Here is a 17,010-nt window from a genome sequence, read left to right on the forward strand (position 1 = left end):
TATAGGTGCCAACATGTTTCAGCCTGTATTAATGCACAAACGGGTCAAAGGCTTTCGCCTGGGCTAATAAAGATCCCTATCTAAATACTACCTTTACCCATTTATCCATATTAATTCTAAAGAAAATATGGTTTAATACCTTAGTAGTTCGAATCCAAAAACCCTAACTAGAGGATATCAAATCCTCTTGGTCATGTTGGGGAAAGACACTCTGTAGTCAAACAGTCGTCAATAGGTTGTGTCCATGTTTATACTGTCTGCCATATTTTGCGAAAGGACACAACCCCTTGATTTCTCACTCGGATATAATCAGGGTCAGACTTTGCCTGTTTCCTGTACTTTTCATGTAATAACCTGCATGTACAGCGAGAGAACATAAGAGTTTTAAATGATGACCATGTTCTCACATGCAACATACATGAAGGGAAGTGAAGGAGTTAAGGCCTTTACGCAAAATAAGTTGGTAGACATCCTTTCCAGGGGCATAGGTGAAAAGTCACCAGCCCTCTCTTAAATCTCAACTACCTCCAAGCATCTGTCGCTCCATAATCTGTTAAGGAGCTGGTAGCCATACTGCCCTGCGACTGTCCCTATAGCAATACAACACACATAGAGCGCCTCTAGTGGACTTGCAGATATCGAGGCTGCCGGGGACAAAAGTACACAACCAGAACAGATATTCGAACAGAGGCCATGCAGGAATGAATGTCTTGTCTACTAGTTTTATTACTAACCGATTGATTAGTTTTTGACCAGATACAATCTCATGTTTTCAGAAACGAGCCATTCAGTTTGGTATGTCAGTCCATGTGGTTCGAATAACTTGTGCAGCCAAGACTTGTTCCTGGTAATATTACGTTAAAAAGACAAAAATCCGGTGACTCTTTCCCCTTCTCTATGTGTTCACCGCAGTTCAGTATAAAAGTTTGTACAGCGGCCAGAGAAAGCATTTGAAAAATGTCTGCATTATTGTCTAGCGGAAATAAATCAAGCTTTGCACGAGTTATGATACTGCCTTTTAAAGCATGTGTTTTCCATATTCTTGTACATTCCAAAGTGTTTACTTTTTTCATAATGCTTTTTCGTCATTTGGATTATCCAAAGGTTTACAAAATGTCTCCAGATAATTTCTTGCACGGAATACATCCGACACTCAGAGGTCACTTACAAATCCTCTTCTCTGATGTATGGCACACTACAAATGACACTATTGGCCAACTAGAGTAGTGGTTTTCCAATGTTGAACTAGTTCCTCAGGTGTCCCAGATTGAATTGCGACTACCCGGTGCAGAGGAATCCTCTAATTTTGTAAAAAGAACAAAGGCGATGAGTAACAAGCTCTTGTTTAGCTGACAGTATTATATTATGTGTATCAAGCCAAGACACTGGGCAGAGCAAAGCAATATTTGAATCGCCAGAGCTAATGTGGCGATGCTTTTGAGCATCCTCCCAACTGGCCCTCGAGATATTTGTGGCCCTCGATGAAAATATCCATTTATGGGTTTCCCCGTCCATGCACATGAATACGTTCACACTCACAGCAAATCCTGTGCCATGCTTGTGTTTTGTAAGCCACTTATATTTCATTTAGACTTCTAAGAATAATGGAGTTTAGAGTTCATTCAAGTAAAAACATGCCCCCCCCCCCAAGAAGAATGTCTGTCAAGCTGAACAAAGATCAGCCTGAAGGACAATCTACTTGTTCAGGTCAGGCAGCCAGGAGCTTAACATATGCTAAATGTGCATGCACCTGACTGCCTTAGCTGAACTTTGCCAGGCTGGGGATTTCACAGCACTGTGGGCGTAACCTCCTCAAAATTGCAAAAGGGCCTTGAGTTTCTCCCCCTCATGCAGAGGAGGAACATCACTGATTGCCTTGGACCTGCCTGCTTCAGTTTTAAACCCTGTCAATCTGTGACACCTTGTCACCAAGGGACGGTGGGGGGGGGGGGGGAGGGGGGGTCAGCAGTCTCTCTGAGGTCATCCCACTCTGTGATGAGTGTGGGACTGCTGCCTTACCTCTTCGGCTCACCCAAGGTCAGCCTTTATAGGAGGCAGCAGTCCCAACCCTCCTGGGACCTCAGTGACTTCCCTTCTGGAGGGCTACAGTGAAGGTAAGGTTTATATTTTTTGATTGTTTGGTGCGTGTGTGTCTGAATGTGTATGTGTGAGTGAGGTTTGTGAATGTGTGTGTGTTTGTGAATGCATGGGTGTGAGTGAGTGTGTATGTGTGCGTGTGTGCCCCCTCGGCAGCTCAAACCTAAAATTACCGCCTGCCACTGCGTAGTTCGGATCTGCTGTAAAGCACTCTAATGTTCTTTGGACAGGTTAGTGCTATTAAAAAATTGCCAAAACATGCACTTTTTACAATCATTGAGTAATTAAAACATGAGGTGCTTCCATGTTCATGTTTGGCGTTAGCCAAGAGCTTTTGAATATACAAAAATTATGTGTGTAATTTACTCCCTTCCTTTCAGCCAGCTCTTGTTATCTATTGGTATGTTGTCATTCACATTTTGCTTCCTCCCAGTACAGCATACATATAGCATGAGGTAATGGGTCAGCCTACTTCAGCCACCTGCTCACTTTGACTGTATTTTACTCTGTCACAAGAAACACACGTAGACACAAGGTAGTTCCCTTTACTACCATGAACTACTGTGGTAATGTGTGCTTTTTTGAGACCATAATATATATTGAGATTGGGTAGGACATGGTAGAGCACAACAAGAATACCAAAGCCAAAAGATTGTCGCCCATTGCCAGATACATTGGCTTTGCCAATGCTTGTTATAAGAGGTTAATGTTTGTTGAGAGAGACAGCTGGCATTCAAAACATTACTCTTAAAAAATAAAAGCAGCATGTTATTTGCATCCTGACAGCTAGCAGCAGGCTGCTATTAAAGAGGCGAATATATATCCCTATAGCATCCTTGCTAGTCACGTCTATCTATTTTTTCAGCAGCTTACTCCCTGTCAATAAAACAATCAAAATGGGTTGTAATGATTGGAATGGTTTGATTTATCTGCCCCTTGTTGCCTGCTTCCCAGGACAAATACCTGGGTGTGCCCTGTTGATGAGCCGGCCCAAATGCATCCCGTATTTACATCTGCTTTTTATTAAATTTTCCCAAAGAATTGTAGTGAAGCACATCTAGAGTAAAACAACTAGAGGACTAGCACAAATCTTTGTGAAATAGATAGGTACTAACTGACTTGTGATGGAAAATCCAGAATAACTGAATTATTCATTCACTGTTTTTTATATCAGAGCTACAATAACATTGTGTTACTGTGAATACGGCCAATTCCAACAGGGATCCATATACCTAACCGAGAAGTACCCGTATAGTAGGAAGAATCCTGTACTTCAAGCACCTTAGCAGTGCTGCTGATCCCCAGAATTCTCGTCCTGAAGAGACCCTGTATCACGAGAGAGCCGAAACGTCTTCGACAAGTGAAAGAGGGAGTGCCCCTGCGAATTCAAATTTGTTTATGAAAAATGTAATCTACTATACCCTAAAAGGGCTCCCCTTGTTTAATTACCAATAACCATTGTCACCATTCTTGTATAGCACTACATTTATTGCACCTTTTTGGTTATGGTCACTTCACTGCGTTCACAAAGTCACGCCAAATTGTAGAAATGTATATAGTGTAAATACACAAATGAAATATTTTATGTCTCCTTTTCACTTGAAACACTGTCTATGCAAAATAAATTATACTCACTTCGGCTGAAGTGGGTACAGCTAAAATAATTGTTCTGTGGGTTCCTACAAACTTTGCTACAAAAGTAATAGGCCTAATTGAATTGTGGTTTAATTTCTCATTTTTTCTAGTTGTGTTTAAATCACACAAGGTAAATTATTCCTTGCAAGAAAATATATCAAATGATGCAAATGAGTTCCTTGTGAACGTTGTTTTCTGCTTGAATAGCAATACCCAGTTTGCAAGGACATATGGGCCGCTCGTGTCTCTTTGTGGCAAGAGTAAGAAAGGCACCTGGCAGGCAATGGAATAACAGTGGCCAGAGAATCTTCATATGCTACGAGTTAGTGACCACAGCAACCAGGAGTGGAACTTCCTGAGGAAAACCAACGATTCCTTCAATTTCTGTTTAAAATTTGTAGATTGCGCTTCCACCCATATCTCTCAAGGCACTATGATGGTTGCGTAGGTTATGCTAGTACTTGGATAAAGAGAGAGGTTTTCAGCACTCATATGCTGTGGCAGAGAGTTCCTGCGCTTTGGAGCTGCACCTCAAAAAGAGAGCCCGCTGCTTCTAGTCTTCCAATAATGCGGGATATGGAGTAGTGTAGTGCTCCTCCCCCACCCCTGGAAGATCTCTGGCATTTGAGAGACCAGTTGGTGAGCAGTTGCACATCCCTGGTTTGTGAATGTGGATAGTATCTCTGGTCCATAGTTCCTTTCCTTTTGTGTGGGAAAACTGATCAAATTTTATTAATATTATAGATAAACTAAATATGCAGATTGATTGCCACGTTTGAAATTTCGAGCAATGTATATCACAAGCATATCAATGTACGCTTGCTGTGGAATAAGTACACATTTGTAGTCTGTTTCATGGTTTTTTAGGTCGAGCCTAGAGCCAGTGCTCATGCACTGCTCTGCGAAACTTATTGTAGAGGAGTAGGGAATAGAAGCCCCACCCACTCTCCACCCATATTTGCCATTGGCTAATGTCCTTGTCCGTCCTAAATGCTGGCTTCTGAATCATCAATAGGCTTCTTAGTTCCTCCTTAGTATCGCCTCCCCTTCATTTGTCACCTCCTATGGCGACTGGCCCCTTTTCTTCGGTTGTTACACAGTACGTGTTATTTAGACTGTGAGCACTATTTTCTTTAAGGAGGTTCTCCTACTGCAGGCATGACATTGTTTGGTGCCTTCTTGACTTCCCTCCTTCCCTCCCGTTGTAGTGCTTTCTTTGCCCACGTTGTCTGTGCTTTCTCCCTTCGCCCTCCCTCCCGTTGTCCATGCCTTCGTTGTCCGTGCATTCTCCCCACCCTTCTGCCCTCCCGTTGTCCGTGCCATCTTGCTCCCTCGCCCATACTTCCATTGTCTGTGCCTTTTCCCCCGCCCACCCTTCCTCCCTTCCGTTGTCCATGCCTTCTCCACGCCCACCCTCCCTCCCGTTGTCTGTGATGCCTACCCTTTGCAATGCAATGGGTCTCGCTTAAATGCGAGACCTATTGCATTGCAAATGCTTGTTTTGATTCTGGAGAAACATTTCCTTAAGCAAACCTCTACTGCAGAAGTCTTCTTCAGTAACAAGTCTCTTCAAAGTTTTCAAAACCAATGGCATTCTTTGGATGCTGAATCTGTCCTGGTGAATTCCCTTCGTAAAGAAATATTCTCTGCAGACTCTTTTCACAGGATTTCAATAGATCCATTGTTTCCCTTTTATGACCGAAAGTCCCCATACCCTGTTTTTTTACACGTCTTGGTCTACAGTCTGTCTTCTTTGTCGGTGGGATTGGTCAATAACCTATAGCTCATGTTGCCTTTTGTTCTCTTCATTCTAATTATCCTGGCTGGTTCCTCATGCCTTCTCTATGAACTGTGAGCGTTTTCCTTGAACAAGTTCCGCTATGCCTACCTATACTCGGTCATTGATCTTCTACATACTCTTGTATCTCAATGCTCAACTATAGCCTTCTTACTATTCCTCTACCGTACTGCGTCTATCTCTGCAGAATCCTAGTACGTCTTCCATGTTTCATTAAAGTTTGCAGATCTGCAAGCTGCCTGTTTTAGACCTCTGTTTTGAAAATTGGGAGCGTAATGAGTGAGACACATTTTTACCATGTGTCTCTGACTCAGGGCAATGAAATTTGGAGGAACATTTTTAACTGTTTTTTTAAGCTTCATAAAATGAAGTTAAGCAAGGAATCTACTTTTAATAGGAGAAAGTCCCTCAATTTAAAATATTTTAACAAGTCTGTAATGAGAATGCATTGATCCACATAAAATCAAAAATGAGATCTAGATGTCTTCGACGTCACGGTTCAATAATTGGGGTGCATCAAAAGAGATTTTTTGAAGTCCAATCTGGTACAAACAGCTGGTGTGTATTAGTGGTGTACACAGGCGTGTGTGTTCTAATTTTCCCCAAAGCAGACATTTTTGACTCTGAACACTATAGCATCTTCAGCCCAGTGCTCTTGTGCTAATTGTTTATTGTGTGATTTTAGACAAAAGTCGTTGCCTTCCATGATGTTTAAGTGTATCCTCATAACATACCCAAACATCTTCCTTTTCTAAGCTAGCGTGTGTCCGCATTTCCCATTTTGCATCTGGTAGTTCTCTCCTAATCCCCATCTGCCAGGCCACCTCACTCATCAGCTTCAAATCCCAGGCCATAACATGCCATGTGCAAACCATTCAACTTAACTCAGCCACACGTCGTTTGCTGTGTTTTCACCCCCATACCACTTTGTTTCTGTTGTGATAATATGCCACAAGTCTGGTCAAAGGGTACCGCTTGGCACTTTTTGCCCACATGTTAATCTCCACACCTGTCAAGTTTACTGTGTTAGCTGCTTAAAATACCCCCAGGCTACATCTGTCAGTGGAGGAATGTGTAGCACTCTTTAAATGATAAACAATTCATATTTTGTTGAAATATGAACTACTTCCAAGCTGCTAGAATTGATCTTGGGAAACTTGAACAAGTCTCTCTGGAAAAAAAAAAGCTGAGACATAAAAGCAACCTCTCCTCCAAAGAGGGATCCAGGCATACAAGAGTTGATCCCAGATTTGAAATAAGGAGCACATGTGGAAGGGACTTGGTGCATCATAAGTCCTCATCTGACATACAGACAGCGAGGCATTCCTCTGGCGATCCGGATGGTAAATCTAATCAATCTCTCTCTCTCTCTCTCTCTCACACCGCCCTCATGTACTGCAGCCACAACCCAAGAACATTCCACGAGCAACATATACCGATTTTTTGTTTTTCTGCCTAAGGAGGGACATTCCAGTTCAGCACAATTTCCCACCGGGCTTAAAAATAACTTTAATTCTGTTACTGTATGTTTATGTTGGTTTCCTTCTCTTGGATTGTCAAATAACCTATTATGATGTAGTTCTGACACCTTAAAAAAGACAAACAACTTTCTAGCCAAAGATAGCTGATCCTAGACTGTGAGACGAGCCTTCTGGCCCTTATCAAGAAGCCTGTTTCTAAAATCTCAGGAGTAGTCATCAACTGTTGCATCACATTATTGACTTACTTCCCCTACATGGTGGGTGCATGAACCATCGGCTTCCCTCTGAAATTTCAACAGTCAAATGGTTCCACTTCAAGGGATGACCCATCCACTCCAGTAACAACTGGCAATATGTGCAGCCGGTGATAAGAAATAGAGCCATTGCGCCCTTTTCGAGAACCCGTTGACTAGAAATAAAGAAATTGCATTGTATATGTCCCCACCCTTTAGTGTCTAGGCTGCAGTGTGGCAGAAGACTGTCTTGAAACCTGTGTGCTGACTAGAGCAGGAGGGCTCGGCTGGGTTCGTAGCCCGTAATGTCGCTTCCTGGTTTGTCACCCCTATCCTCCCAAGGAGGTACCACACCCATGCTACAGAAAGTCCTGAGTGGCAGAGTGGTCTCTATAAAATGAGAGCCTGATCATATGTGATCCGTGGCACCTGCGATGTGCTGAAGACTGCCCTGTTCTTAATTCCCGTCGGAGCACAGACTGAACGTGAGGTTGGTACGAATTCGAGACTAGGAAAAAAACTGGCATGTGCAGACAATTTGAAGTGTTTGTCACCCAGGGATCAAAAATACATCTAATTTCAGAGGGAAGTTGTAGAATCTTGGAACGAGGCTTACTGTGTTGCCAACAAGGGGCAATGGTGAACTAAGAATCCCTTCTTGAATTTCTATGCCCAAAGGACTGGGACCGTTTATAGACCAGTAGCCTTTTATAGTTTTGTGGCCTGTCAGAAGCAGATTACTAGATGGAGTGATGCTTGCATGTCGTTGGGTAGTGCTAAACTGTAGTCTGCATTTATCCCCGCCCATAATAAATTGTGCCCTGTGGTCTTAAATACTATACAAGGTCACTCTGTCAGTACGAAGAGGCAAGGCTGGTGCCAACTGATCGAGGAGTGTCAAAACAGACACACAACTGGAGATGCTGAGGATGGTCAGGTGAAAGGGTAAACTCCTTGGAGAATATTTTCCTACAGGAAGTGCCTTGAGGGGTGAGTAGTCAGTAAAGCTTTGAGAGAGCCACTCAAAGACTGATGCCTTGAGGATCTTCTAGTAACGAAGTCCTAATGCACGCTGAATACCCTACCCGTAGGAGTTTCTAATTTTATTGAGAGAGTCATGTCTGGGAAACTGACCATGACTCTGTTTTATGTGAGTTCCCAGTCCCTGTATGTTGGAGCTGGTGTCGGAGTATACTGAGGGTGAATTATGTAATAGAATGTTGGTGTGTGGTCTGTAGTGGAAGCTGGGATATAAGGACCGGTTGAGGGTGGAAGGAAACATGACAGGACCTACCTGCTGTTGAGGTAAATTTACCCCACACTTGAATGGCTCCAGGCTTTTGTATGAAGACCCTATCCAATAACTACAACAGCCTTCCATACCTGACACCACCACTTTTCTCCTGCTTCTGTTCTCCCTCTTAACAACCACTGTCTAGCCTCCCTTTTTAGGTCTCACCTGACAGACCGCGCAAGCTATCTAGTTTCGAAAGACTTTACAGCCCAACCATTGCTATCCATTGGCTAGCTTTGTCACTCTCATTTGCTTGCTTCCTATTCAATGACTTGCCTTCCTCTTCTTTTTTTGTCACTCCTGGAGCCTAGCCTCTTAACGATCCTTTTGATTGGCTGACATTCATTCTTCCTCTGCTCACATTTTGGGAATTAATTTCTATGGTCCCACCTGAGACAGCGCATGCGCTGTCACTTCAAGACATTTTGTGTTAGCTTGAAGGCCATCCAAATCTTTCCATTTGTTGGCTTTATTGTCACTCTTATTTGCTGGCTCCTGACTGGACAGGGCATGCTGGGATATCACTTTCTCTTCTTTTGTTTTCCCTTCAGTGAAGCATGGACTAAGAACTGATCATTATTTTTTTTATTAGGGCCATTCCGCTGGGATTTAGGTACTTTTTTTTCTTCTTCTCCCTTTGTTTTTGTTGCTTGTCCCACCATATCCTTCCTGTATTGTAGCTTGCCCCCTCTCACTCCCACTTTGTTGCTTCTCCGTCCTTGCTTGCTCCGTCGTTGTTCCTTCTCCATTCTCGGTCATTGCTTGCCTTTTGTCCCCTCCTGCATTGTTGCTTGCTCATTGTTGCTGCTTCCCCCTGTTGTTGCTTATGCCATATCACCCGCCTCCAAACCATTGTTGCTTGTCCCATCCCTCACGCACCCCTTCCACCATAGAGCTATTTGGCTTTAGCAGTGTGCTTTCAGTCATGCTGTACGGCAGCATGGCTGCTGTATAGCATGGTTGAAAGTAAAAAACACATTGCTATGATTCAGTCAGCATTGCCCATATCATAGCACTTTTGTTTTTACTTTGTTATGCTCTACAGAAGTCCTGCTCCACAACAGCTGTGCTGCTGTACAGCATAGCTAAGAAAACATTTTCAAAGGTAATAGATGTCACATAAGTGCGACCAATTGGATTTGACAATGCTTGTCTTTTTCCTTAGTCCTCTAGAGTGTGTGTGTTTTCTTGTGCTCTTGCTTGTGTGGTTGTTCACTCACCTCACATACCCCCCACAACTCTGTTTTGCCCACACACTTCTCAGGTTGCAATCCTAACAAGGATATTTTTGCTGGGGTAGGGCTGAAGGGTAGACTTTAAAAGTTGTTTTTGTTATATCTCTTGCATTCCACATACTGCATGAACGCACAAGCTGGTGCACAAAGGCTTTTATAGCGCTGGGGGGAAGGACCATCTGCTACACTCCGTGTATGAGGCAGAAGGTGCATTTAACATGATACTTCTCCGAGAGGTCAATAAATCTGCTCCCTGGGCTACTGCAGACCACCAGATGGATGACTCCTGTGAAAAGTAAATGTAGCCTTGGCACTTATTTATTCACTTTGAATTTCTGTTCAGTGTATCCTGGGTGAAAAAAAATTGAAAAAGAAATCATTGACATTTATAATAATTAAAAACATTGAATTCAGTATACTGGTTTGACATACCATAATCAGATGTATCTGCTTTTCCACCAGTATTTTGAAATGTTTTTTTAAATTTATTTTTTTTAAACAATACTTTACAGACCAACATTGGCAAAGCCAACAGCTCTGTACTCTCATTGTAAGGTGAGACCTACTGGCTTTGCCAACGCTTTTTTCTTTTATAAACCTGCCTCTTACTTTGTCGTGAGATGTAGTATTCCAGTGGTCTTTCCCACCCTTTTTTGACTTTCCTCCCCTCTAGTTTATATGTTGACCCTCCGTGATGTTCCCCACCCAACCATGTCTTCCAACCTGTCCTCCTTAATTTCTGCCTTCCTAGTTAAGGTCTGGGTTCCACAAGCATGGGTGCGTAGACATCTACCTTACAATAGAAAGGAAGGGACTGGTTGTAGAAAATCTAATCCAGCATCCCAAGGCAGACTTTACTAGAGCAGTACCTAATTAGTTAGTATACTATAACAACAAAATGGGTCCTTGATTATTCTTTTCTGTAGGCTGCTTGATCGATCTTAGAGGCTACACTACCAATTATGGGTATTGCTTATTTGCATAGGCCACAGAACAAGATTCTCTTTGCTCTTACAGTGTTTACAGACTGATGCTTTGCTTAAATAAATATAAGGTTAACGAAAGAATCTCAGTAAACCTTTCACTAGCAGTTACGTGTGAGCTGTCGCCACACTATGTAGCCAGGTTTCCACTATCCCTGGTACACAGAGTGACTTGGAGGTTGAGTGTGTGCTCTCGACACTAGACCTAAACTCAGTATCCTGGGTTGATTACATCCCATCTACCCTCTGACCTGGCCACCCTTGTCGGCCGATGCCCAATGACACTAACAATGTTTAAGGAATCTGCGCAATGTTTTTTAGTTGACAAATGTTGGGTACAGACACACATGGAAAAATGTTATAGCATGCACTCTTAACTCATGAAACCGTGGAGAGGGGTTTACCGCCTTCAACATACATGCAAAATACAGCTAGTTCTTGTAATAGTTGCTCCTGTTAAATTGTATCTGAAGTTGTTCACAGCAGTGGCGTGCCAGCCTGTGTATACATCATAGCACTTAGTTACAAACAAATATGTCGATAGCTAATACTTTTAAGAATATTCATTCAGTTGTTGATTGAGAGATGATCAATTAAATTTTAGTTTCAGGTGCTTAGAAACAGCAGGGAAGTGCTGGTTTCTCTGCCAATCAGGGAGGCAGTTACAGATCAGATCAGCTCAGGAGTGAGGTACATCCGGGTTAGTAGGTAATATCGGAATTATTTGGTTTAGATCTTTCCTTACTGCACAGGTGAGATTTGTTTTAGCCAAGTTATCAGTGTTTTCTATAATCTGTAGCAGAGACCTTGGCGTGACTCTTGAGATTTAGAGGCGCGTTGTTGGTGGTGCACAACCACTCGTTCATGATATGTCTGGTATTGGTCATGCCATCAGCTGCCGCTCTAAAGGTTGATTCACAGAATTCCCGCGTCACGTACATTAACAAGCCTGCCTCTGAAACTTCGAGTTTTATTTTGGCCAATAGTTTGAGGGTTATTGCACATGAGGTTATGGTTGGCTGCTAGTGTACACCAGCTTCTATTGGTGCCCGGCTCTTACTGCAGAATTCTTGTGCAGAGTGCAGACGACATTGAATGTATGCTCATGAGTTTCCAGATGTAGACTGGGCCTAACTCCATGACGGTGTATCCATTGTAGACTGTCTATTTCTGTGGACACTGTGTAGACTTGGAATTAACTGCCCCCCCCCCCCCCCCCAAATAGTACTCCTTTTTTTTTTTCCTTTCCCAAAACCTTTATTTTGTAAATCAGTGACACAGCTATTCAGCCGACAACCCGGAGGTACGGCAGCTTTAGAAACACAACACATGCGAGCGTCCACATTTCACTGACAGGGAAGTCAAAGGTTCTGTTTTAAATAAACACAAATCCAAACCTAAACACAAGCAAGGCGATAATTACTATAAGCACCAAAAGGGGTTCCCATAATAGTACTCCTTTTAACAGATTTAGAAGCATGAAATCCTGAGTCTGCAGTGATGGCCTCTGAGTTGGACCATATATGTCTGCAGCAGAATCTAAATGAACTGAGATATTACTCCAGAGACTACTGAGTATTATTCAACACCTCACTCAAGCAGACCCAGTATCTTTTGCATAAATCTTCGCGGTTCTCTAATTCAATGTAAATCAGATTAGAGCACTGTGTATTGTTCACATTAGTGCCTACACTTGTATTTACAGTACTGCCTGTTCTGGAAAATGCTGCTTTTAATGACCAACCAAGTGACTATATTCCTAGATGTTTTTAAAGTCTTTTTGCACTTTTTAATGAGTTTGCCTTTGTGTTTTGTAGCTGAACGATGGTGGCAAGGCGGCCAAGGCACAGGTTGGCATCGGGGACAAGGTCCTCACCATCGATGGGATCAAGACCGACGGGATCACTCACCTGGATGCACAGAACATGATCAGAGCCTGCACCGGTGCCTTGAACATGACTCTCCAAAAGTGAGTACAGCATTTCTCAGATGTTGGCAACATACTCAAGCTACTGATGTCTACTTGTATTGGTTAGCGAGGAAATGTGAACGTGGCAGGAGCTAAGGGTCACTTGAAGCTCAATCTCCACCAGTCGAGGCAGTCGGCAGATACCAATGAGAATCCTTGGTTGCAACTGAAGGAACAGTGTTTGTTGCATGTGTGTCACAGTAGTGATTGTCATAGGTCCCTGAGTGAGGTAAATGTTTCTGTGCTTAAAGTTTTAAGTGGAAAGTTGAATACTTCCCAACAAGTATGGTCTATACAGATTTTGGTTGCGTTTTAGAATTTTATTGATGTGCCTCCTATTATGGAGTTGTCTAGAATTTTTTTTCCAAATAATGTAAATCATAAATTATTTCATGCACCAGTTATTAGAACTTCACTTGTGTTTAAGATGCAAAATATCCGGACTTGTTCGTTGTGAGAAGCTTGATGCCGCCTTAGTATTTTTGTGCCTTCACATGATGTAGTATCTGCATTAACCTACTGTTTTATTTGGCCGGTAAGAGCTTTGCTCAATATGACTTTCTGTGCTGCAAACTCTACACATTGTTTTTCTCCACACGGATTTATTTTAAGTGTTTTCAATGAAAAAGCGATAGGTATGAGGATTTTCTTTCTGGGGATACACTCTTAGTTAGCAGATCAACTGAGTCCTAAATCTGTATTAATGGAAGTTTTGAAGGTGTACGAGTTAGTTTATTTTGTCAAAGATGAAGAAGCCTGTCAATATAAAATATTATTTCGACTTCTCAGAATAATAAACTTGAGCATTTATAAAATTGTGTTTGGCCTAGTTTGAGGATGTGTTTTTGTAAAGTGCTCCTGGACGTATTAAATGGATAGCTTGCAGCAAGAGAAAAATATGTTGAATTAGAGAAATAAGTACATACAGGCATAAGAATTATTTTCTGATAGGGGTAGTGTGTAGTTTACACCCTTGGTCTGTGTCTCCTCATTGAATAAGTGTAAACATGCTTGTAATTTTAAATTAACCAGATTTTTTAGCCAGTATATGTTTCAGCCCTACTAGTGGCAGATCTTCAGTTCCCTTCACCCTTTTCTTGTCTAGTGGTAGATTTCCACTTGTGCTGGGTTCATGTCTTTGTGGCATTGTTTTTCTGTTTGCTGTGTTGTGCTCATTGCCACTTACTGCAGAGTTACAGTGTACTTGTTTTATAGACTGGTTGGCACTGCTGCAGAACTGACAGAGCTACCAGATAGTCCTCATTGCCAGTGGTGCTCTATTGTTCTGAATGTGGTGATGCAGTGAGAGTTCAAACAGATCTTCGACGTGTGTAGTCACTTATTTTTTGTTCTGTCGTATTGGAGCATTTGTATAGTGCTTGTTACCATTATGTGGAATGCTGAAGCACTCACCCACACAGATTGCAAGCTACCCCATGTAGGGTGTGTGGTTGGAAGGGTGGTGTTTTTATTTTGAACCTATGTGGGGAAGTGTTTTTGTGGCATGTGGAATGACCACATGAGGTACGATTATCATGTTGTGGCACACAGCGCCCTGCATTGTGATGGGTGAGGGTATGTGAGAGATAGGTAAATTAGAATTGTAATAAGGAGTGTCTCGCTTCGCCACAGGGGCAGTGGGATGCTATGTACCTGTACATTAGTAAGGGTGATGTGGAAAATCAGAGAAGGCTCAGTAATTCATATGGCGACATGTGCCAGGCACAGATGCGTTTGGATGAGTAAAAGGATTGCAAAAGGGCAAGAATGGGAATTGGTGACATAAACAGTAGCTGTGCGCCATTTTATTAATTTATTTATTAAAGGCAGGGTAGGGTGTGGGAGATTGGGTTGTTGGTAGAGGGGGGTAAAACCCTACTTGAGCAACAACCATAATCCTTGTAAAGGTGAATAACAACAAATTTACTACATTAACCTATGCTTAACCCTCTGGTAGCTTAGCACAAAAGCAGTCAGGTTTAACTTGGAGGCAATGTGTAAAATATTTATGGAGCACTTAAACAGCAACAAAGTGAAAACACAGCACAGGAAAATACAATATTTTTTTTATTAATCATTTGTCACAAAAATCTAATCAGTAGAACTGGAGTTATTAATTTTTTAAGCTTAAAGTGGAAAATTGCGCCTAAACGATCAAAGCGCCATCCGTGGACATGTAGTCACACAAGACTGGGGAAAGGTCTAAATTGATGGCCGGCCACGATGGAACGTGGTTTTCGGTACACAAAGGGAATTGGGCCCAGTCTTGTTTGCCTTCAGGCTTGGAATATTAAAGAACAAATGTCTGCGAAAGTAAAGTTCAGCAAGGCAAGCCAGCTGGCCGTTCTGAAGAGGAGAGTAGGCATTGTCTTCGGGAAGCCACTAGATGAAGATTCAGTGAAGATATCTAAGTTTTGACTTAGTCTCTTTTATGGAATTCGAAAATCCCCGTGGGACGAAGCTACAGGCCGCACCCAACAAGGGCTCCATGAGGCCGGATCCCTCTTCTGCAAGGAGCCGCTGAACATTATTGGCTACTGCTGAGAAGAACATAGTGGGAACTGCCGTGAAGTCAGGCCAACCGGCGATGCACTTTGGGTGGATCGGCAAGCAGGTAGGTGCCATTCTCCTCTCTGTTCTCAAAGCACTTTTAGGCAGAAAATGTTTTAAGTCCCAAGTTTTGGATTTGGGCTATCTGGGCACCTTTAGCACCACTTCCAATGGTCCAGAACTGGAGGGGCACAACCTGGAGGATTAGGACTCACTGAGGCTGTGTCCAGGTGATTTTTCAAGATGGTTGTAGCCTTTTCTGTGCCCAATATTCTGATCATCAGACCTGCCAACTAGCCCTTTGAGTCACTCTCGAAGTTTTCGGTTTAGGCAGGACAGTTCATGGAGGGCACAAAGCAGGCATCAGGTAGCATGGTAGTCCTCTTGGTGCTGCCCTCTGAAGTACACAGCAAGCCATAGGCAGCAGGGCATTCCTCTGAGAGTCCTTACTCATGTCCAGAAGTTAACTGAAGAGTGGATGTGAGGGTCCTATTATTATACCTAGTGCCAGCTTTGATGTAGAAGAAACTTTTGGAGTTTTCCCTCCACATATGCATCTGGAATGTCGAGTTTAGCATCAGGTGAGTGTATGTCTTAGTCACTTCCTGCTCCACTGCTTCTGTGTAGATTGGAATTTGAGTTTAAAAAAAGTGAGTAAATGCTACCGTACACTGTTGGATTATTTTTCTTATCCTGCACTTTACCACTATTCTTTCTTTGATTTCTGCTTGACTGTCAGTCTGGTGCCTCACGTATTTCCTGCCCCTGGGCCCCTGCTTTTCTTTGCTTGTTCTGATCCTCTGCCTCCTGAAGTGGTGTGGTTTGCTGCTTGTTGCCGTGCAACTCATGGCAGACGCACTAGGGTGTGGAAATGTTTCTGGAGTGAAGGAAGAGTAGGTTAAGCCTTTGTTTTCTATGTTTGCCTCTTTCCTACTGAGGCCTAATGCATTTTAAGGGATCTTCTGTAGTTTGCATGCAGCTGGGGTGGCATACGGTTTAGTTGCCTTAGTGATGTTCCTGCTTTTAGTTTGGACTTGAACTCTTCAAGGCAATTGGTAAGGGCTGAAGGTAGCGATTCTAACTTGTCCAATTACAGGGAGCAGGTGCAGATGGGGCGTATGGTGTCAGAAACTTGTTGGGCCCCTATAATGAGACTCTTTAGATCAGCGATGTTTGTAGCGATACCAGGGATGAACGTGTTATCTGAGTGTCCATTTTCTTCGATTGGTAGTTAAGAGCTTCAACTGTCGATTGAAAAGTTCTTAAATGGGAGGCCCAGATGTCATTAGCCTTGTTGGCTGAGCCAATTTCATGTGCCATGGATTTGACATCCTGAGAAGTCCCCGCCGAATCTCCTCCGTATGAGGCTACCATTGCTTCCCATTCTACTGGAGTGAGCAAGGGCATTTTGTTGGCCTGGATGCCTTGGGTGGTAGATGTAGTTGCTAAATGTGTGGTAATGGCTGTGTGTTTGCAATTTTTGTTGTGCGATAGTTCTATCTTAGGTGAATTAATGAGCTTGGCTGACAGAGGAACTAAAGCACTCTGCCTGCTCGTATTGAAGTTTGCGGTTGAGCACCTCCATGTTGTGAGTGGTGTTGCATGTTCCAGGTCACTTTCAAGTGCTTTAACGATGAGGTAAAGGTTGTTGCAGTTGACCAAATGGTGTGAGGTTACCATATCAGTGCTGGCTCAAGGGCCTGCTCCTGTATACGCCTGTGAGACGATTGTTGGT

The 17,010-nt window shown here is 42.9% G+C and overlaps 1 protein-coding gene across 5 annotated transcripts in view; it reads left to right on the forward strand.

Annotated features, from left to right (window-relative positions):
• PDLIM5 (PDZ and LIM domain 5) overlaps positions 1-17,010 on the forward strand; it is a 565,292-nt gene that overhangs the window by 132,497 nt on the left and 415,785 nt on the right. For all 5 annotated transcript variants that reach the window (XM_085641149.1, XM_085641152.1, XM_085641151.1 and 2 more), the window contains exon 3: positions 12,574-12,725. In XM_085641149.1, the coding sequence (XP_085497275.1) occupies positions 12,574-12,725 (152 nt within the window). The remainder of the gene's footprint in view (positions 1-12,573; positions 12,726-17,010) is intronic.

This window comes from Triturus cristatus, chromosome 2_2 (genome assembly GCF_964204655.1).
Source record: "Triturus cristatus chromosome 2_2, aTriCri1.1, whole genome shotgun sequence".
Classification (NCBI taxonomy): Eukaryota; Metazoa; Chordata; class Amphibia; order Caudata; family Salamandridae; genus Triturus; species Triturus cristatus.